This window comes from Condylura cristata, unplaced genomic scaffold (genome assembly GCF_000260355.1).
Source record: "Condylura cristata isolate star-nosed mole 26May11 unplaced genomic scaffold, ConCri1.0 scaffold00012, whole genome shotgun sequence".
NCBI lineage: Eukaryota > Metazoa > Chordata > Mammalia > Eulipotyphla > Talpidae > Condylura > Condylura cristata.
Window position 1 is genome coordinate 33,382,417 of NW_004567113.1, and position 23,391 is coordinate 33,405,807.

Sequence of the window (23,391 nt, forward strand, 5' to 3'; positions counted from 1 at the left end):
CATGTGGATCTCCTCCAGGGCAGGCGGGGATCGAACTCATGTAGAAGTGGCTTAAGTTTCTTAGTGCAGTACTTTAACCCGCTGCGCCACCAGGGAGGGCCCCAGTAGGTAAACTTTTAGGAACAAGCCTAGGAAAAGGTTGCAGGAGTGAGAACATGACAATCTGGAAAAGCCGTGAGTTTTAACTATGGAGCCAAGAGTTGGCTTGAGGGGGAAGGGGAGGAGAAATGAGGCAGAAAAGAAAACAGGCGATCACAGCGTGCCTTGGGTTGCACATTAAGCTTTTTGGGCAGAGAGTGAGTTGTGGTGATGTCTCTGACCTGTTGCTTTGACCTCTTTAATTTTATTTGACCTTCCCCTAATAACATTGCCTTAATTATCCTTGGTACGTGATGAAGTGGGTCTGATGCATCTCTTGGGTTCCAGAGTCAGGTAAGTAACTCAGACTTGGGTGTTTAATGTGTTAGAAGGTCAGAAGGGTTGAGTTCTGCATGAGGATAGGACAAAAGTTGCTCCAAAAAAAAACTGACTCCTAGGACATTTTTGTTGTTCAACATTTGGGTTTAAGAAGGTATTTTTGTCCATGGTTGTATAGAGATTTGACACTGTAAAGTTGGTGCTCTGGGACCATCATCGGGAAGGGGCTGCTGAGAATAAAGTCAATGAAAGAAAGCAGGATTAAGCATGGAGAGAGAGATGTTCTCTAATGGCAGTGTTTGAACATTTACATAACAATGAAACTAGAAGGATGCTTGGGCCTTTCTATTGTGAGGGAAAAAATCCTGCCCCTACCTTTCTTCTTTTTCCCTATTGATGTAACATTGATTTACAGCACTCTGTGTGATTTAGGGCAATAGGCTCACAATTCACCATGTTTCTTAAGTCAGCTACATAATATAGATTTCTTTCTCATTCACAAAATAACTGTAGCTGTTTGGATTTGGAAGAAAATGCATACTAAAAGTACGATTGAGATGTTAAGATTCCTGGTAAAGAAAATAGACTTCTGGAAATTAAAGAGAATCTAACAACACGAAAGAAAATATGAACCAAGTGAGATTTGGGCAGGGTTTTGAGGACATGGACTGTCAATACAGAGTGTCATTAGAATTCAAAGATCCTGCCTGGATTTCTCCAGAATCCAAGCCCCTAAGGGAGAAAGATTAAGGCTTCATCAGAGACCAAGGACAATGCCACAGCTGGGCTGAGAATGCGGTGGTGATGTGGGGACAGGCTCGGCTCATAAAAGTGGTTGCCAAGCTGAACTGAAGGATAGAGCTATGTACCTGTCCACACATGTTGTACCCTGGATTTATTCACAACACAGGGCTGATTAACATTTAGAAAGTTGTGTGAACATGTAGTTGAGGAAATGTAGCTGAGTTGTGTATTCACTGCAGTGGAGGACAGGGAGTGTATTCACTGCAGGGAGTGGAGGACAGATTACAGCACCGATATTTGATTCTGGAGGGGAAAGTTCTAACTTTTGCGTCTGTTAAGGCTGCAAGTGCACATTGTGCATGGATCTTTGGGAGAGTCTACCCTTGCTCCCCATGATGTAGAATGATCACAGGTTGCCCATACAACCATTGTATCTGAGTTAGATTTATTTGCAAATGGGGAGGCATTGTGGGTAGCAGATATAACCATTTAAGTTCCAGATTCATATAAAAGCGACCTAGGTATTGCTTACTTACAGCCTAGTCATAGTGTAAAATCTATCATTCAAAAGTCTAAATGCATCTCTAGCTTCAAATGATGCCGGAGGGGTTCATGAATCTACAGACATTATCACCTTGGAGGTTGAAACTGTCCTAATGTCTGTATTCAACATCTGCACTCAATTACAAAGATACTTCAATGCATCTGGTGGAAATATAAATCAAGACAAAGTAAGCAAGCGCTTCTGTAGCTAGAGAACAGATATTCCTTCACATGACTTCCCAGGCAAGATTATCAACTATGTGTTATGAATGGACAATGTCCCTGTATGCACCAGGGCACCAAGACAAACATCAGGGATCCCTCAAATGAAAATTGTCTGGCACCAGAGCACATAGGTCCTTTGAATCTAAATCTTGATAAGCATCAAAAGGGAAAGGGGTATTACTTAACCATTATATTAAAGGGGAAAATCAAGTACCATATTCTATTTTTTTTTTTTAGAAATCTGAACAGATGGTAGCATTGCTAAATATCAAGATGTCAAAAATCTCACTCAACTGTTGAAGGAGATACATGGGCCAGAAGAGGCACAGTCTGTTTTTATGGGCACACTGTCTGATATCCCTGGTTTTAGAAGAGCCTAAGGAAGTTAGGAACAGAAAACTATGCAGCTGCAATAATGATTATTATTATTATAGTATAATTACTATTATTACGACATCTTCTAAGTCAACCTCTGGAACCCTGACAGGTCTTTGGCAGGTCTTTTCTATTGAATTCTTTTCCTCTGGATTATTAGCATGCTATTTCTTTGCATGTCTAATAAATGCTTTATTATGTACTGGCTATTTGATGATGCATTGGAGAGATGTGGGATGCATTTACCTCCCTTAAAAATGTCAGTTTTGTTACATGTTTATTGCTGCTTTATTTATAATTAGAAAGACATGAAAAGCACCCAAATGCCCAAAAGTAGATGACTGGATTAAAAAGATGTGGTACATATACACAATGGAATATTACTCAGCAACCAAAAAACAAACAAACAAAAAAACCCAAGAAAAACCACATGCCTTTTGCAGCAACATGGATGGAGCTGGAAAAGATCATGCTTAGTGAAATAAGCCAGAAAGAAAAGGAAAAATACTGGATGGTTTCACTCATAGTTGGAGTATAAAGGGCCAGGGGAAAAAGTAATAATAATAATGAACAACTATATACCAGAGATATTTTACGGGGATGGAATGGGGAATGGGATCAAAAACAATGTGGGGCAGGGAAATGCACTGGACTATGGTGATGGCACATGGGTGATTTGGTGATGGGAAGCCCACGGGGATTACAACTGAGATGGAAAAAGGCACAAAATGATGTAAAAATAAACTATCATATTATTTAAAAAAATATCAGATTTTGTTAGCAGGCAGATACATTACCAACAGATTAAATTAGAATGTGTAGGGATTCGGTTTTATTTGGTTTCCTCTTCTTGTCACTCTGGTCTCAGATCAAATGAGACACCTCAGAGATTTTCCTGTTCACCTGGTCAGACTTCTCTGCACCCTCCAATCGGACTCAGATTCCCAAAGGGAAACCTTTATTTTTATCAGTTAGCCGGTTCTCCCTAAGCATGATTCTGTTGAATCCCGTCTCTCTAACTGGCTGGATTCAAACTCCAAACTGGTTACCATATGGTGGATAGGAGCTGAAATCTGTTTATTTATTCCTTTCAGCTGCTTTCCCTTCTGAACTTCTTAGCAGTGCAGCTGTACATTTGCGTTCAGAGGTCAGCCAAGGATTCATGGGACGTTCATACACAGATTTTGAGTTTCTCTGTATCTTATTCTTTCTGGAATTGTCAGCAACTCTGACAGCCTCAAACTTCATACTCTTGATTCAACAGACCAGTAAAACGGCATTTTTATTTTATTTTTTTTCTGCAAAATTTCTGCAGTTGCACATTTCTCAGACTGGGGAAAGTGATGTAACACAACTTTCATCTTGTGTAGTTTCCTTCATTTGAGCACTGGTTCTCATCTAGTTTTTTCTCTTTAGCTACTCTTCCATGCCTTCAAACAGATGCTTAAACATTTTTTTGGGAGGGAGTTTATAATGTTTGATCTATAGGAGATCTAGTCTGATACAAACTACTCTGTCATGTCTTAACACAATTTGCATTTGAATTTTGGCAAAATTTTGTTTCTGTGAAAAGAGTTTGTGGAATTCCAAGTATAGCTTTCCATGGATAGTAACACATTTTCTTCTTTTAAGTGTTTCTTTTCTTGATGATTGAGGAGTTTTTCTATGCTTTCTCTCCAAATTAAAAGAAACAGGTCAATTTACCTGATGTAAATGTTTCCTGACTTGAGATTAAGTTAAATCTTCAGTATATGTACAATGTTACTCAGCTTTTAAAATTAAGAGCAGTTAAATGTAAATATTTTACTTACTTATTTGCCAGTAACAAATCTCTACCTCTGAGAGTTACAAACTTATTTATCTTAACACGATTTGTCATATGAGGTTTTCTACTTGCCTTTATTTGTCTCTTAGCACCTTAGAAAAGTTCTATGATAGTCTGGTGTGGAATAAAAGCAAATATCCAAAGAATTAGTTAAAATTTGTTTTATAATCTTATACCGAACTAGTTGGCTTCAGCTTGATTGATCTTTTCATTTAATTACTCTCTCAAGAGAACCCTGCTTTTCTAGCCAGATGAAAGACTTTGTAATCTCTTTATCTTCCCAAATTCTTCCTATCTTTGGCTATCTATGTAATTCACCTTTTCTAAGTTTTCCTGCCAGAGAACCTATTTCTGTATGGTTATTTATGTAGGGTTTCCTAACATGATATATCAATTAACATCATCCCAATCTATGCAGAAGACCAGCCAGTAGATTTCGAAGGTAACTGAGGTCGGGATGGTAATGGAGAAGAGGGACTATGTCCTTTGCCAAGATGGGCATAGATGGCTTGCTGCTTCTCATCACTTAGGTCTCAGATCAACAAAGTAATTTCTTGGAAAGATCTTCCTGATCACCTAATCAATGTTTCCTGTTCTCTAGGATTTGACCCAAATCATTCCCTTGCTTATTACTCTGTTTTATTTTCTTCACAGCACTCACTATATTCTGAAATTATCCTAATACTTATGTGTTTATTGCCTGCCTTTCTACATTTGAACCTAAGCTACATGAGGGCAAGGAACTTTGTCTTTTTCACAACAGTAGCCCAAATGCTTTGAAAAGTATTTAAATGAGTATTGAGTTGTTCCTATGAGCCATCTTGATAACAATTTGTGGTAAATAGAGTATTCCAATGTACAAAATTTTAAATTAATTGAGTAAAAAATGGCATTGAGTTGGAGTTTACAGAGATATTTTCAAATTGACCATTAATTATAATTATTTACATCTAGAGAGACCACAAGTAATAAGATCCACCAATGCAAAAACAGACATGTTAACAATATCCTATGTGTAATAATGATAGTTAATACTGATGGAGTACTTAATATCTTAAAGGTATTGTTCCAAATTCCAGAATTTAACCCAAATTTATTTATCCTAATAACAACTCTGTGAGGTAAGAATTCTATACTAAAATCTATTTTGTGGTTGACAACACTGAGAACAGAGTTTAGATAAGAGTTAGCCAAGTAGATTTCCTGAAGCAATGAAGCATGGGCATGGAAGTGGTTTGAACCAGGGTTTCAAACCCAGGTAGTTTGAATTTGTCTGTGGTTATACCCACTATATTATCTTGCTTCATTTCTACCAGAGGAAGGAGCTTACTCACTCTTACTTATTTATCAAGCAGAACTGGCATTATTCATTTTTGAATTGTTATATAACTATGTAGTTTCAAATGAAGAATAATGGACTGGGGTCATGGGCTAGGCCCAGGTATAATATTAATCCATGTAATCTTCCCCCTAACTTCTTCAATCCTCAGTTCTCAAGCAAAATGAAGAGCTGTTTGAACCTAAGATAAACTACCATTTTTCTACGTTTTTATTTTTTCCGCCCTGGTGCTTATACATTTTGGAAGAAAATTGTTAAGTGTATGTAGTATAGTACCTGGACTTTATTCATCTCCAGTTTGTTCTTCTCATTGGCATTCTGGTCTTGCTTGCCGGCTCCCTTTTTCTGAGGGCCTTTTCCAAAGAAGATGTAATTTACGAAAGCATATTCCAGCAGAGCCAGGAACACAAACACAAAGCAACCCATCAGGTAAATGTCAATTGCTTTGACATAAGGGATCTTTGGCAGAGTCTCCCTGAGGTGCGTGCTGATGGTTGTCATTGTCAGCACCGTGGTGATTCCTGTGGGGCACAGAGACTCAGCTTAGCCAAGGACATTTTTCAATTTGCTCTTCTTAAGACTGAGAAGCCAGATACCATTTTCTTATTGGTAACTCAGAACTAGGCAGTACTATGACAAACCACTGGGCAGAAAGGGCAGATAATTTTGAAAGACACAACAGCAGACTCTACACTAATCATAAAATAGGGCATGCCCTTCATACAGGGCTGAAAACCACTTAAAAATAATGCACAAAGAAAAAGTAAATAGAAAGGTCAGTCAGAATCCTTTTGATAATATCTGTTGCAGTCATATTCCATCATTCTGATACATGCCACACACTTCTTCCTTTTCTCAGCATCTCCCTTATCTTTTTACTAAATCTATCCTTGTGATACTAATCCCCACAATAGGCACTATCAGACTCAAAGGTGGTTGCTAGTTTGAGGATTCATTGTATGAATCTAAGTCTATAATGCACCCAGGCCACAGTGTTGTTTTTAAAAATAATAATGCATGAATCAGAGTGAGACAACATCAAGCGAATAAGAAATTAAGGTAATTCATGGCTTGTATCAAGTATCTGACTTATTTATTTTTTACACATACTATAGTCTCATTGTTTTGCTTCCCCCCCCCAAATATTTCCTGTAATATCTTGTTTCCAGAGACTAGAATGAATTTGTTTCTTTGAGTCAGGAAAAAGATTTCCGAAAAAAAATTAACTTTGGACTTGTTAAAGAAGTGTATGTCTGAAAGCTCTTAAAAGAGAGATTCTACCTTGTCTGGGCCTTCCTGGTGACCTAGAGGTTAAGTCTCCGAGCTATCACTGCAACAGCCCATCATCATGCTGGCCTCAGTTAGATCCTTGACCAGGTAGCTGACCCACAAATGGTGCAGCAGACTCTCCTGTCTCCCAGCCAGATGACCTTAGCAGTGTGTTTTGGTAAATCTGCTCCCATCTGTCTCTAGTGAATCATCTCACCTCCCCAGCCCCCCACCACAACTCTGGCCAACACCCCAGTTCTTCTACACATAAATAAATATTAAAAAAAAAAAAGAAAAAGTAAAAGAGAAAGATTCTGCTTTATCTACTTTGTTAATGATAACGTTCTTAATAGTATTTTTATGTGATTATGTTATTTTGTGTTAATGACAGTGGTGATCAGTGATGGAGACTGGAAAAAAGAAGTTAAGAAGCTGAATCCCATGTCATTTGTGCTGTACTGCTATTAAACATTTGTATAGTGTCTTACAGTTTTAGACACTTACAGTTATGAATTAATTATCTAATATGGTTGTCATACTCAGTCTACAGAGCTTGATAGAGTATATTGTTCTCATTTTAAAGCTGAGGAAACAGAAACCCTGAGATTAGTTATTTTGATGTAGATCACCACCTAAGGCAAAATACCAAAGAGGTGTTAAACAAAGGCATTTAAAATAAAAGTAGAGAAATCTGAAACTTGATGGAGGCCCTTAAAAGGTACATAGGAAGTATCATGTAGATTTTAAAAACAAAGAAAAGCTGGAAAATGGAATGGAAGCTAAATAATGGTAAAAAAAAAATATTAGTACTTGTTTGCCAATCAGATAACAGTTGACAGTTTCCCTGATTCGATTATCCAATTTTCAGGAAACAGGTAAAGTAGGAAGCCATAAAAAAAGAGTTAAAAGTCAGTGATGTATTTGAATGTGATGGACTAACATGAAGTGGTTAGGGGTGGGGCTGTTTTCCCCACCCCCACTCACAAAGCTGCCTTGGCCTAGCTACTGGGAATGAGGGGTGGGGCTGAGCAACCAGGTGAAGCTATACAACACAGAGGGCAGGTGGGTTTAGCAAAGAGGGTTTTTGCTTCTGTGGCTGACTTGTACCCTGATACTGCTGGGAAGGACACTTGGAGAGAGACTTGGAAGAGATACATGGTTGAGAGACACGTGAGGATGACGGTGCAGCCAATCTCTTGATGTGCTATCTCCTTCTGTCACAATTCTTTGGGACCTGCTTCAGAACCCCTTTCCTGTGGTTCCTTTGACAGAAGGTACTTCATTTATTTATTTAATTATTTATGTAGAAGAACTGGTGTGTAGGCCGGAAGTGTGGGTGGTGAGAGGATTCAACAGAAACAAAGTGGGGAGCAGAACAGGCAGATCTACTGCGTAAGGGGAGCAGTGGGAGAGATAGGAGAGGTCTGTTGTGCCATATGTGGGTCCGCTCCCTGGCTGGGAATCAAACTCAGGCCATAGCAGTGATAGCGCTGAGAATTAACCCCTACGCCCTCAGAGAGGCCCCTAGAAGGCACTTTAGGCTTTGGTAAACCTTGAGACCTCAGGGACCCTGCTTCAGCTTAATACTATTTGACTGGGGTTTTTGCCTATAAGAGAATGTGTATGCTTTATCAAATATCTTTTATCTTTTCTCTCTATGCATACTAATTATATTAAAGATCTTTCACACTAAGAGTATGCCTTTGACTTTACATAGCAGTTGACAGAATCTTATTTTCAATCAGGCATTTTTGGGGGTCCATAGTGCTGTTGGGTTGCGAATACTAGCAAAATATCATCCATGGTCTTATTACTTTGAATAAAAATTTTAAGTTTCAGTTAACATAACTATAGCTAATGTTTGTTTTGTCAGAAACAAACATTTCATTTACAAATCCACCAATTGCATTTCTGCTTCTACGTCTTGAGGATAGAAATATAAAGAGATTGAATTTATGAGATTGAAAGCTGTGGACATCATCCAATGACTTTTTTCTTAACCATATACACATATTCATGCTCACATTCAAATAAAATGCGTAAGTACTCAGATATGATAGCTATTTGTTTACTTTCATTAGTAAGTAAATGCTCAAAGGTTGATAACAGGATGCCAGTACTCTCTCATGTATTCAGGTATTACGAATAACTTGTAGAGATGAAAATTGGTCTAGGTATGAAAGGGTGTGCTGATCAGATCACCTAACACAGGTTGGTAGTCTTAGAAGAGGGCATGTAGCTTTGCTAACCAGAAATGATATTGTGTGTGTGTACCTTTGTGTGTAAGTAAATAAACCTTAGGATGTGATAACTGAAATGGTTTTAGGATCAAGTAATCAGTCAGACTCACATAAGCTGAAATTCATCAAGCAGACCTCACATATTCTCACTTCCCAGGGAACGCTTTAAAGTCTCAGATACAGCCTTTCAGCTTGCAGCAATTACTCAACCAGAGCAAGATTAATTCCGAGTTTAGTTCCTCCAGGGAGGAAGCCATTTTTATTCTGTCCTGGTTACAGATCATTAATATAACTGATGAATTTGCTTTGCCTTATTCAGTGCAATAAGCTCTGTTTAAGGGAAACTCACATCAAAATGATTTAAAGTTGGTTAATATTTGAAAGGTAGTAGTTTCCAGTAATTGACATCATTTATTTACAGTCACAGGGTTAGCTTTCTCCAAGTTCATTTGTGAAAAATGCATTGTAAATAGTCTCCATTATTATTACAAAAGAGGAACCAAAGAGGCAATCATCACAAAGTTAGCAGAAATTAGCATAGTGAGAATTTAAAATTATACTTCATTTAGCACTTACTTGGAGTATTAAACACATTACAAGATTTTTTTTTTCGTAAAATGCTAAAGTGATATTATATCATAATACATTCATTCTGGTTTAGTTGTGCTATTATCAAGCATTCTATGGTGGTAACATTCTTTAATTTGTATGAGAGAAGCCCTTGCTTATAATTCCTACCATTGGTTGGTTGTTTCAAACTAAATCCCACCCGCTCTCTGCAATGCTGGGAATCCATTACCTAGTGCGACTCTGGCTGCAGATGCATCATAGTTGATCCAAAAGGACACCCATGACAAAATTGTAATCAGTGTGGAAGGCATATAAGTTTGCAAAATGAAGTAACCAATGTTCCTTTTCAGACGAAAACTTAGTGATAGCCGTGGATATGCCCCTAAATTAAAAAAAAAAAAAAGAAAAAGAAAAAAGAATCAAATCAGATCATCATTTAGTTGTAATCATTTTTATTTTAGTGTGCTTAGTTTATCATTAGGGAAACAGCTTCACCTGTTGTGAACTCCACTTTCTTGGATACCATCTTGTAGTCGACAATTGAAAACTGAGGAAGCTCAATTTTATTAACTCCAGTTACTGCTCCCTCTCCTCCATTCCAATAAAACTCAATGTCATCAGTGGTATAGCCATCTGAAACCAAGAAATTTGGCATAGTTAAGTAGAATTTAGTTGATCTAGAAATTCATTTTGAAGACAGTCTGAAAAATGGAGAGGTAATTCTAAACTTGTGATGGTAATGATGTGCTTCCAGTTAGGATGGTTTACAGGTCTCATGCTGAGTGCTGTTGTGCTGGTTGTTGTGGCTGTAGAGGGAAGAAAGCTACCTCTGGTTTTTGTGGACACAATCTCTGGGATTATTCAGGAACCCTTGATATCATTGCTGCATATTTATTTTAATAGTGTCAACAACTGTGCTCTTTGGTTAGGTTGAGAGATGGTTGGATGTCAGGTGCTTGGGCGGAGATTTTGACTGAGCATTATTTAACAATATAGGAACAGCAGCAAGAAATAATTGGGCATGTATTTGCTAAAAGGGGCATAGAAAAGGTAAAAGGATAGAGCATGAATAAGGACCAAATTTATGCAGAATTATTAGATAGCAAGACATTTATCAATATAATTGTATAAAATAGGCAAGTTTCTATTCATAGATTTTGATAAACTTTTTAGAACTATATTCATTCTTGATAATACTTACATCTTTACGCATAAAGGTGAGATTTAGTTAAATGAAACATGTACAGAACTATAGAATGCATAGAAAGTTTTAGACCTGAAGTCTTTGTTTTTCCTTTTTTCCTTTTTACTTCTTTCACTTGCCTGTGCTCTAGATGGGTGATGTTCATATATAAAAGTAACTAAAATAAAAGGAATGTAGGGATATATTTAAAAATCTAAAAATAATTTAAAACATATGGAGTCTAAATTTGTCTCTTTCTGTCTACTTGAGCCAAAGGTCTTTCTCTATTCATTTTCTATTTATATTCACTTCAAGTAAAAAACATCAACTCTTTTTTCAATTAGAATTATTAGGCCTTATGTTTCAAAGTTAACCATATAATGTAATAGACACTGTACTGATCTATTTTTTATTAAAGCAGTAACATTTATGCAAGAGATAAAAAAGAATATATATTTAAAATTTAGAAGTTGAATGCCAGGTGCCCAAAGATCACCATCAACATGTCACTACAAGAGCTAAGAACTTTTATTTTCCCTTTTTTTTGGGAAGGGGAGATAAAACTGTCAACTTTATTGCTTTAACTTATTTTTAACTTCTCTTCAAAAAGCTCTTTTTTTGAATTTTTATTGTTCAACTCATAGAACTCACAATTATTTTATATTCAGTACTTTTGCCATTCTGGAGGTAATTATTTATTACAATATATTTCAATTTATTCTATTTTGTTTTCCTTTTAGCCATCTCCTTCTAGGATCAAGTACTTGCCCTTTCTTCAAAGGGTCTAGTTCAATATGCAGTAACTCCATTTACATGCTGTAATATGAAGGCATAGGAGATATTTACATCTAGATTTAATTCCCAGTGTCTAAAAGGCTGTGAGAGCTGTAAGTTGACTTAAAATGATTGACATGAAACTAGTTGGCCCTGAGTGTGGCGTTATAAGACAATAATGGATAATATTTCTCTGAGAATTTATTAAAAACTTTCAACTCAAGAGAATGAGAAGGTAAGTTAGAATCTGGAAGAAATATTTGCAAAAGATTCTAGAGTTAAACAATATAAATGAATAAAATAAGTAAATCAAAGTATTCAAGAAAATTATAAAAAATGAGAAAGATAAAGACATATTATATATGGGTAGTAAGACATATTATAAAGCCACAAAATTAACAGCAGAGTGATTCTAGTCTGGTATGGACAGCAAGGTCAATAGACTACAGTAGAAAATTCAGAACCAGAGTCAAACGGGAGAGGAATTTAATATAGGTTAGAAGTAGCACTTCAAATAATCGAGGAAGAGGTAGTTTAATACATTTTAAAGAAAAAGAAAGTGTACTGGAAAAACAGTTTGAACCTATATTTCATGCCACGTTACATCACAAACTTCAGATGGATTGCAGTTCTTCCTAGAAAATGATACCAAGTAACTACTAGAAGAAATAAGGGAGAATTCTTTTATAATTCAGGTAGGTAGCAGCCCTTTCTAACTATAACACCCAGTTCAGAAGTCACAAAAAAGACACATTTGACCACATTTAAAAAATTCTAAAGCCCCATAAGCAAATAAATAAAAATAAATAGGAATTAAAAGTAACTGCAGTATAGAGTGCAGATTTTTATTGCTAATTTCTTTCTAATTATATATAAAAACTTCCATATACAAAAAAAGAACCAAAGCCACCTTGCAAAATGGGAAAAGTATATAAACAATCACAATCAGAATGAGAAGAAAAGATAATGAAAATTAAAACTCTTATCAAAATGGTATTTTTTTTGGTCTCAGAACTTGGCAAATGCCTACAAATTGACAGTACAAAATTTTACTGAGCATGTGGGGAAGCAGATACTCTCATATATTCCTGTTGAGAGTGTAATTCAGTACAACCCATCTGGAATGCAATTTGGCCTTATCTATCAAAAATATAAATGCATATACACTATGACATAAAAACTCCTGTTCTAGAAATTTGTTTAGTAGATTGAATTGCACAGTTTTATAGTCTCTATACAGGATCATTCAGTACAGCATTTCTAACAGCAAAATATTTTAGCAACATAAATGTCCCTCAAAAGAGGAGCAGTTAACTAAACCAGGGCATACGTCATGTACTGCTATGGAGTTATAAGAGGAATGAGGGAGTTCTAACATTTCATCTGAAAAACTCTCCAGAACTACTTTCAACAAAATGCAAAACCAAAGCCCAAAGTTTAGAACAGGATTGTATACGTCATGCTAATGTGCACGGATAAATATGGGAAAAACCAAAATATACTTGTATACTATTGTAATTGAAATTATGTTCCAAATGATTATTTTTCCACAGTAAAGTTCTATGAGGGAGAGAGTGTACTACTAACACTGTAGTGGAGCAGGGCCTGGCCTGTGACCTGTAGTTTTTTAGTGAACTGGGCAGCTATGTGTGACTATATGACTATGCAACAGTGACAAGCCCTGGTAGACCAGGTGGCCTGGTTGGAAAGGTGCAGCTGTGAGGACTCAGCAGTTGGGATCAGCCTGTGCTTCTGTGGCGATGACTCAGACATGCTGAGTCTGATGTCAGCCAGGATAAAGGACCTGTGCTTCTAGTAACATCCAGACCTTTCTCTTTTCAGGGCCAATAAAGTGCCTTTTTATGTATACACATCAGAACCCTTTAAAAGCTCACCTTGTAGCCCAAGAGACAAGTAATTGGGAGAAGAGGACCTCCTTGGTGGTGCACGGGGTTAAGGTGCAACACTGCGAAGCTAATCGCAGCCACTGCACACAAATTCGATCCCTTCCCAGGGAGCTAACTCACATAAGGTGCAGCAGACCTCTCCTGTTTCACCCACTGCTCCCCTCAGCAGTGTGTACATCTGCCTGTTCTGCTCCCCACTCTCTCTGGTGAATCCTCTCACCCCCGGCACCTTAAGTATGTACCCCATTTCTTGGATGCATAAAGAAATAGATCTTTAAAAAAATAATTGGGAGGAGGCTTGGAAGAAGGAATTTCAGTGCCTGACTGGGAAAAATTTCTCCCACATACCTTTATGTGTCTTGGCAATATCCATTCAGGGAGAAGACCAGAGAGTTACACTTTTTTTTTTTTTGGCAAGATAGATGGCATCAAAATGAATGAGTTGGGATCAAAACTTACTGGCCCAAGGTTGCTTATGTGGAATACTGATGATTTTGAATTACAAGAAGTCGGGGGATAGAGAAGACCCAAGATCTTCTTTGCCAGATTAACTGTCTTCCCTAAAACATGACAATCACATATCTGTGGTTGTCCTAGAGATGGGAGACAAATTTACAGTCTGACCACCTCAGGCCTGGGCTTGTGAGATCTATTTCCTGATGCAAATATAAACTCTGCAAAATTCTTTTTTCTTTAAATTGCAAAGTTCTTTGTACATTCCGCTTTCCCCCTCCCCCAATTAAAGAATACATAACTTCAATAGAATGCCCAGAAGAGGGATTTATATTCCTTGACCCCTTCACATATGTAATTCAAGTTTGCCATTTGCTCATTTCTCTTGTGTCAATGTTATTATTTTCCAGCCTATAAACTTAGAAGGGTAGAGGACAATTAGTTTTTTAAAATTCCGCAAGAGGAAAATTAGTTTTGTGAAAATGGCTGACACTTAGCTCATTGCCCCATCTTCCAAATGAGGAACCTGAGATCCATTAAGGTGGAGTTAAGAAAAAACAACAACACACATTTAATGAACAAAGATAATATAGTCCAAATTTAAAACTTTCTTCTTGTGTGACTGTGCTAGAAGTGGGCATTAGACTAGCATGTCATGATCTTGCTCATCTTTACCTGGGGCTGGGTGGGCATTCATTCATGCTCTTGTTAAGCTCCTCACATTTCACAAGTGAATAGATGACCATCCTCTATCAAGCCAGACTTACATAGTTTTGCTTTTTAGATAGAGTATTTGAACTGTAAGTATTTGTTAGAAAGTTCTTAAGCCCAGTATCTAGATATCTCTCCGGAGAGACACACTATATATAGATCAAAACTTGAATACAAACCTTTTCCCTTGTTCCAATTTGAGCCTGGAGTCACCTACAGATTTTGGCCTCATTAGCTTTGGGCTCCTGGGTGGCCTGTTGCTAGTAGGCAGTAAAAAAGGGCTGATTGAACACAGCTTCTGTTGAACTTCAGAGCTGCTGATCAGAGCACCTGCTTGCTCACTTCCCTTCCTGAGTGTTCTAGCATGAGGTCTTCATGACTCTTCTCCCCTGCCTTGGACAGCTTGTCTAGATCTAACCTCTCTCATCTCTCTATCCGCCAGGCCTCCTGCTGAAGCAAAGAACACTGTCACCTTGAATCTGATAAGGTAGCACAATAGGACCATATGCAAAATTCTAACATATATGTATATGAGAGTGTGTGTGTGTGTGTGTGTGTGTGTATTCAAGCATTTTTCTATGTACTAAGAATATGAAGTGAGTTAGACTTGGTCCTGTTTTTCAGGAGCTCATGTTTTAACAGCAGTCTGAGAAAGTTGTTAAACTGAAGGAGTTACAGATATTTTCACAGAAGTTCTGGCCATTTGGGTGGAACAGGGCTGCCTGGAAGAGGGGATAACATATAGGGGGGATAACACAAAGGTGGGATGATGTCAGTGGAAAACTATGATCCCTACTTGAAAGTTGCTGAATAAGAACTTTTAGCAAAGGAATTCAATTTATAGGGCAAATTGAAAATCTGTCCACCTACCTGCCTACCTAATCTTTTCTACCTAGACACTATAGAATCTTCATATTTCAATATGCAAAAGGTAAAGCTGAGTGCAGAAGAGAAACATGATTTGGAGCCATGACTGAGTGTAGAAAGGAAGGCAGGGAAAAAACACCCGAGGTCACCGGGCAGGATCTTTCCTGCTCCCAATCTATTTTTATCAGCTCAACTCTCTGCATGGACCTATATTAAATTTTACTTGCTTTGTCTGTCTCCCACTAGGTTTTGAAATCCTTGAGGTCAGAGACTAGTTCTCATTCATCTTTGTACTTCAGTGCCTACATATGTCTTGAGTTCCCAGCATAGAGTCAACATCCAGCAAAAGTTTGTAGACTATTGCATTCTTGCTTTCCATCAGATTCCTGGCTTTAAGCTACTGACATTTACTTGACAACCAGTCACTAACCTATGTACTTATTTCTACTTACTCAATGAATAGATATTTCTTAAATGCAATGTGCCAGGTAGTAGATAAGTACTGTGGGCATAATGGTGAATAAAACTGCCATGACTCCAGTCCTATTGCAGATGACTTTTAATATGTTGCAGATTTTACCACAAATTCCTTTTTGACTTCTTCCATGGCCAGGCCTGTATGAATGGACTTCCTTTAGCACGTATTTAAATCTCCTTCAGAAAACTAAAAAATAATTTTCCTAAATTCTCTTGGGACTAAGGTTGTGGATATGATTTAGGTACCCTGGGTTCGGTAGAGCTAAGAGATGTCAGAAGTGGTATTTGAGACACTTGTTTTGCTGGTGCACTTCATGTACTGTGGAAGTCTTTGGAATCAGGGTTTCTGGTTTCAGCTTTCTGTGCTCCTGAGTCTCATTGTGGCTGGAGCTTCTGATTACCAGCTTCGTGACTGTGGTGACTGGGGCACTCTTATTCTGCACTGGTTCTGGGAATCATTTCTAGTGACCTAGTTGCAAACCAAGAACATTGGCCCTTGAATTTGATAAGTATCATTTCCTCTTTTTAAATCCCTTCTGCTAAATGGGCTTCTGTTTTCTGCAACAGAAATAGGATTGATACATGTTTTCCCTTCTAGGAAAGAAAAGTGTGCTCCAGATTGGTATTAGAATTTTTCATTAAAACTATATTATAGCTCAGAATAGCCATTCATCACTGTTTCTGTGTGGCTTATCCTTTTCTACATACTGCTCCATACTGTTATCTCCCTGGCTTCCTGTTCGTGCTGCTGCTAGGAAGAACTGGCTGAAGACTGGAAGGTGGAGAAGACTCTTGATTCTGGCTCTGCAAGTGTGGTAGTGCCTTAGCTGCTGGTATTTGCAGTTAGCTTAGCTGCCAGGGCCGTGGGGGTGGTACCAGGTGCTCACAGCTAAAGAAGAGGTAGCACATCTCTTGGTAACCTCACAAATATCTGGAACAATGTCTCTAATAGGCTCTCAAGATTCAGAGTCACGGACAACAGGCTGGTAGCAGTTTCTGGCCTCTGTTCCTTTAGCACCACTTTCTCTTCCCATTTGCCTCTAGCTCTTAAAATGGCTGCATCTACTTTGCTCTATTAAATTTTATTTTAGAAAAACCTTGAGTGGTTTATGCTTTCTTGGTGGAGTCCTGTCAGTCACATAGTACACCTTATGGTGCAAATATGTTGTCTGTTTACATAGCTTTATACTCATCTCTTCTTTTTGTTTTCTCCATCCCTCATTATATTCTAAACTTCTTGAAGATTTACTCATTAAAAAATTTCTGATGCCTAGAACAGATATTCTCTACAGTTAGTATCTCATATGTTTCTGAAAAAAATCAACTAGTGAATTTGTTTGCTGCTCACAGTTCTATTAATTATCTCAAACTGGTAATCTGATATCAGGAACTTATTTGGTAGACTTCTTGAGTTGGGTTTACTCTTTGATTAAGATGCTTCTGTTCATAGGAGTCTTACAGTGGGCTTGGGCACCAAGGAAATGGGAAAGCTGCTTGCTAATTTTAGGCTTACAAAGTAACAGGTAATAAATTACAACCTAAGCTGGTCTTCAAATGAAAGGACTGTAGGGGAGTATAAACAAGAGTTAGAATTGAAAGTTCTAGCTGGTCAATTGGGGTTGAGAGGGAAGGAGGCAGTAGGTGAGCCAAAATGCACCCCTTCTGTCTCCCGCTTCTGAGAGCACATTACTTCCATGTCATGTGCAATAAAAGAGCTGAAATATGGTTATCAATCAATGCAGATTGTAAAAGCCAATCATTTATATAGTCAGAGGTCTGGGTCTGTAGTGTCAAGCTCTCTTGAACCTTGTTTAACTAAAACCTGTTAGGCTTAGTGTTGAAGGTACTGAGTTAATTATGGGTGATTTGGAGAAACAAGAATACTTATTCCATTTCAGGTAGAAACTTGAATTCTCTTGGGAACAATAATGGCAGCTGGATCCAAAAGAAAGAATAGAGGCCTAGAAATACCCTATTATTCAAAGGTTACACAAGAACATTTTCCACAGAGAGTGAACATCAATTTACTCACACCTAAACAACCTATTTACCAAAGGTTTTTCTTTATGAACCAGTGACTTCACACAGCGTCTCAAAGCTTGGACACTTGGAGACCAAGGATATTGTTTCCTAGCAACAATAACTACACAGAAGCTCTCAAAAATTTCTCTCAGCCCCTGGGGACTTCTTAGTGGTACAGAAAGTACAGATAAAATTAAGTTGATGTCAATGGCTAAAGACGCATGGAACTAGTACAAATGGAGTATCAGGATGTTAGTGTTCCCTTTGCTATTTGACACATTCTATTTTGGAAGAATTTTCTAATCTGGAAATAAAAAATCACTCCCCACTGCACTTACTAGAACTGGGAGGATGATCTAAAATTGTACTTACCTGTATTTTCTATTATGTAGAGATTAAATTTCTAACCCTTCAGGAGCAGAAATACATGTATTTCCCTTTGGGGAGCTGCCACTGGTGTGGGGCTTGATTGGCTTAGACCAATTGTGAAAATCCCATCCTCTTTGCTAAAATGATTGATACAATGTTAGGCAGTAATCCAAGCCTGAAACAATTAGCGCTAAACAATACCCAAGTCAATTGATTGCTCCAAAATGGGGATGTGACTCAAGTTGAGACAGTCCTAGAGGAATTCAGGATTTTGATTGTAAAGTTGGAGGAGAGAAGATTTCTCTTTTTATTTTAGCTTTTGGCCAACAAGAAATACTAAAGGTAAGTGGCTGGTCCCAATACTGGAGGCAGGGTGTTTGCTTCGTACTCTATCAGATCCATCCTCCCTTGCACCTCATTTAAGTATCCTAAGTCACATGCATGATTTTAACTGTGGTTAGAAAATAACCAATAAAATGAACTTAGTAACCTGCCCCTTTCCTACTCCTTCCAAAAGAGGACAGAAATATTTGTAATTAATTGAAGGCTCTGCTTTTGCAGCTATGTAGATCCTATACATTACATGGCTATTACACATTTGTAATTGTGCATTTCAGAAGCAGCTAAAAAGGCAACATGTTTGAATCCTTTCAGTAGCTCCAAATCTACCATATTTATTATAAGGGCAATTTTGCATTCTTTTCTTTTGTCTGTCTCTATAGATGATCCCTAAAGATCTCTTTTATATCTTGGTCTCCTAAGAAGCATCAAACCATGGAAGCCAGATTTTCTCTCAGATCTGTGAACAATCCACTTAATGTTTGACTGTTTCTTGACAACCAACTTTGCATGGTAGTTTAGTCCTCAAGGGTGAGTATCTTACTATTTTCTCAGTTAGCTCCAGAGTTAGTTTTTAGGTAGTCAGTAGAAAATATTTGCTTATAATAAATAAAAACTCATCTTCTTGGAGAACACTTATTAGCCAATCCTGTCTCCCCCTGTGTTAATAATAAACCAACCCAGTACCTTTTCTCCATGACAACACTTCTCATTTTGATGAATCTTTCAGATTCTTTTCAGAAATCCCTAATCCCTGGGGATTTCCTTTTCTAGACTCTGGTTCCTCCCAGCACACTCTCAGTCTGTGAAGCTCTTCTCTGCTCAGTGGCACCGAAGCATGGGGCCCCCAACTAAGCCTCCATGACTCCCTGTCTTTTCCACTTCCTGTTGTGTAACCTGGCTCCTTTTCCTGTTATGTTGACTCAGCCTCAATTAATCCTGCCCCTCCCATGGAACTACTCTGACTGATTTAGGAACCAAGCAACAATAGATTAGAATTCTGTCATGTCCTGTAGGTTTTGAAACTTAAAGAGTTCATGTTCTCTGGTTTCACAGGCATTCTCTGAGGGGGCCCCTTTATTTGCATGTCAGGTCAAGGACCTGGTGCACCAAAAGTAGGGTCAGTGTTCTCAGATTTCTCCCCATTCTAGTCAAACTTTGGCATCGTCTTTGTTTGCCATTATGTAACTCTCTCAGGGTCCTGCTCCTTTGTATATATCTGCATAATATTTCCTACTTCATTACTCCTCATCCATATTAGATTCAGGCCTTTTAAAGGCCTTTATACCCAGAGCATTTCTGCTTTTGGAGACACCTTTACATGATATGTTAAATACTAAACTGCATTCATAAGCCATGTTAAATATAATTCATCTATTGTCATAAAATCATTAAATTGCCATTGACTTAACATGCTATGTTAGTTTTACTACTATAAATTTCTGCATGTATTTTGGAGCCAGCAATTTGTTTAAGACCCTGGAAAAACTTGTATCATTTTGTCTATAGTGCTTGATGGTGAAATGGTTTGGCTGGGCCCCAGATGCCAATAAGTCTCTAGTATACAGCCTAAGATCCTCCAAGCTTTATTTGGAAATTATCCAGTTCCTTTTAGATTTCCCACTGGTGGCAATCCTGCTGCCATCATCAGATCTTCTGACCCTGAGTGTCACCCATCCTGACTTCTAAATTGGCTACAGCACCTACAATTTCTCAAGATGAAATTGCCTGCCAGGTTGGGCTGCAGTACATTCCCTTGGGCAGTACAAGGGCCCTCTCTGAGGCTAAGCCTCTCTCAGACCCGATTCTGATTTTTTCCACCATAATTTCTTGTCCCATGATGACGAGAGGCTCACATACTTTATGCCTGCTGTGTCCAGCTCATGATATCTGGTGAGGCTGATGCACGAAAGAGGCTCTTCTCATTCAAGTCACTGGTCTTCTATTAAAGCAGCACAAGTACAAATTAGCCTTTGACAGTGACATTATTACTTTTCCTTTAGACTCACATACAGGATCTAAAATTGTCCCCATTAATTTTATCTAACTCAATTTGATTTGCTGTTCTGGCCTGTTGATTTTTTTTGATCCTTATTTGCTTACCATTTTGTTTCATGTTTCTTTCTAATTTGATAAACATGCTTTTTATCATTATTCCCTTGGTTGTGGCACATGTGCACTGGGAGAGACAAAGATAGAGCCTGCAACACTCTCTTGGCAATATCCCTCCAGGTTGATAACAAAAATCTTTAATCGGCACTTTGCTGGATGGCACTATCATTTATCCATTTGATATTTGCCTAATTGCTTTAGCCTTGAGTCTGTATCTCTATATTTATCACATTTTCCCAATTCAGTAGTGTTTCTATTTTGTCAAATAAGAAAGTGAGGTCTGTATTGATTGCTTAGAAAAATAGGGCTGTCTCCATACATACTGATTTATTCCCTTTCTATGGATTCGAGGGTTACTCTTGCCCAGATTGAGTCAGTCGAATTAACCTATTAGCTGGTGTCTTAGAACTTAACCTCTCCTACTCTTTGGACAATGGAGTGCGCTATTCTATTCTGTCAATGCCAATAACCATTTGGTATACTAATTTAAATTTACAGGCTCATGATCATAACCTTCCCTTTATAATATCCAGCTTATAAGTGCTAATGGAGCTATATTTTATTGCTTTAAATAGGTATATATGTTTGAAAAAAAATTACTGGCCATAAGTCAGAATTAGGCTTATTCTTTTATCAAGATCAGTGGTGACAGAAAAGATAGAAATGCCCAGAAATGCTAAAATCTTATTACTAAATGATTGTTTTCTACTTGCTCTCAATAGAATTTCTCAAGTAACAGCCGCCAGCTACCTTCATTTTACTTATCTTAATAGTCAAAGAGAGAAAAGTTTATGTCTCAGTTAAAAAATCCTTGGGCTTCCCTGGTGGCACAGGGGTTAAAGACACAGTGATATCAAGCCATTGTCAGTCACTGAAACATGAGTTTGATCCTCATTAAGGGAGCTGACCCATATGGTGCAGCAAACCTCTCCTCTCTCACCCACTGCTCCCCTCAGCAACGTATTTCAGTCAGTCTGCCTGTTCTGCTCTCCATTTTGTCTCTGCTGAATCCTCTCACCTCCATACCTCTGGTCTACATCCTAGTTCTTATATGCATAAACAAATAATTTCTTTTTTAAATTCTTACTTATTTCTAGCTTAGGTTAACAAAGAATAGATTTTTCTGAGATACCTACGGGCACATTTTATTTTATAGTCTTAAACCCTTTTATATTGCCTACATACTAATTGGACATCTTAACTGCTTGCATCCTTCATCTTTAACAAAATAACTTGGGTGGAAGATGGAAACAAATTGTGACTGCTAATTCTTTTTATGTTTTTAAGATTTTATTTATTTATTCATACAGAACTGGGGTACAGGCCAGAGATGCAGAGGGTGAGAGGATTCACCAGAGACAGAGTGGGGAGCAGAACAGGAAAATTGACGAAGTACACTGCTGAGGGGAGCAGCGGGCGGATCAGGAGAGGTCTGCCACGCCATGTGGATCTCCTCCGGGGCAGGCGGGGATCTAACTCATGTGGAAGTGACTTAAGCTTCTTAGTGCTGTGCTTTAACCTGCTGTGCCACCAGGGAGGGCCGTGACTTATCCTTACATTCTACCAAGATTTGGTATAGCTTTCTCAACAAAGAAGAGTTCACAGTATGATAAAAAAATAAAACTTATAATTCTTGCCAAATTCTGTGACAAATCTCTTTTCCAAAATTGAGCTAGCCTTTTGCTTAATATTGTCATGGAATGGAGAGAGTCTTCCACTTCATGGAAGTCTTGTAGTTACAAAGATTGGTTGTCAGCTATGCCAGTAGTTTGTGCTCTGGATTAAAACGAGGATCAATACCCTTCTCCACACTGAAACAGTTGTCACATTGAGGGCAAAGTCCTTTGTGTCTGTCATCTCCAAGCAGTGGAATGAATACATGAACTTGACCGTGTGAAAAGAGAACTAGTTCCATATCAGAGAATCAAAACTAATATGTTGATAATATAATAATACTACTAATAATATCAGTATGTCATTTAAGTTGCTTTTAAATTTGATTGGATATTATTTAGTGTCCTCAAAAGTATACAGGTAAATATTTCAGATGCTAACCCCCAATAATTTAATTTGGTTTTTATTACCACTTTATATCCTAAGTGTGGAAAGCCATTCAGAGTATCTTTATGGTATTTTCATCCTGAATAGTCCTGCACATCTGACCTGATTGTTAACCCATGTCTGAGTGGTTACTGGGTTTTGTTTTATTTAAATATTCTTTCCTTTTATTCCTTCACACTGAAAAATTCTGGTGACAAATGGTGATTTGTCATTACAACATTCTGGAGAAAAAAATGAAAAACCCATTCAGTCATGGTAAGCTATTTAAAGTATGTGGGCAAGAATAAACAACATCATAAAAATGTATGTGTATATGCACGTAACAATACATATGGAAATAGTTAATAGTGATTGTCTCTGTATGTTAGGATTATGGTTGGATTTTTTAATTATAAAAATTTTATGTGAGCATGTAATGCTTTTAAAATAAAACAACAAAAAATACTGGATGATTTCACTCATAGCAGAAGTATAACGGACCAGGTGAGAAAATAATAATAATAATGAACAGCTATATACCAGAGACATTTTATGAGCGTGGAGTGGGGAATGGGATCAAAAAACAGTGG

At 37.7% G+C, this 23,391-nt stretch overlaps 1 protein-coding gene across 1 annotated transcript in view; it reads right to left on the minus strand.

The window, feature by feature from the left end:
- GABRB1 (gamma-aminobutyric acid (GABA) A receptor, beta 1) overlaps positions 1 to 23,391 on the minus strand; it is a 274,431-nt gene that overhangs the window by 11,091 nt on the left and 239,949 nt on the right. The window contains exons 6-8 of the mRNA XM_004681311.1: positions 10,043 to 10,180; positions 9,777 to 9,929; positions 5,745 to 5,989 (exon numbers count right to left, since the gene is read on the minus strand). Of these exons, the coding sequence (XP_004681368.1) occupies positions 5,745 to 5,989; positions 9,777 to 9,929; positions 10,043 to 10,180 (536 nt within the window). The remainder of the gene's footprint in view (positions 1 to 5,744; positions 5,990 to 9,776; positions 9,930 to 10,042; positions 10,181 to 23,391) is intronic.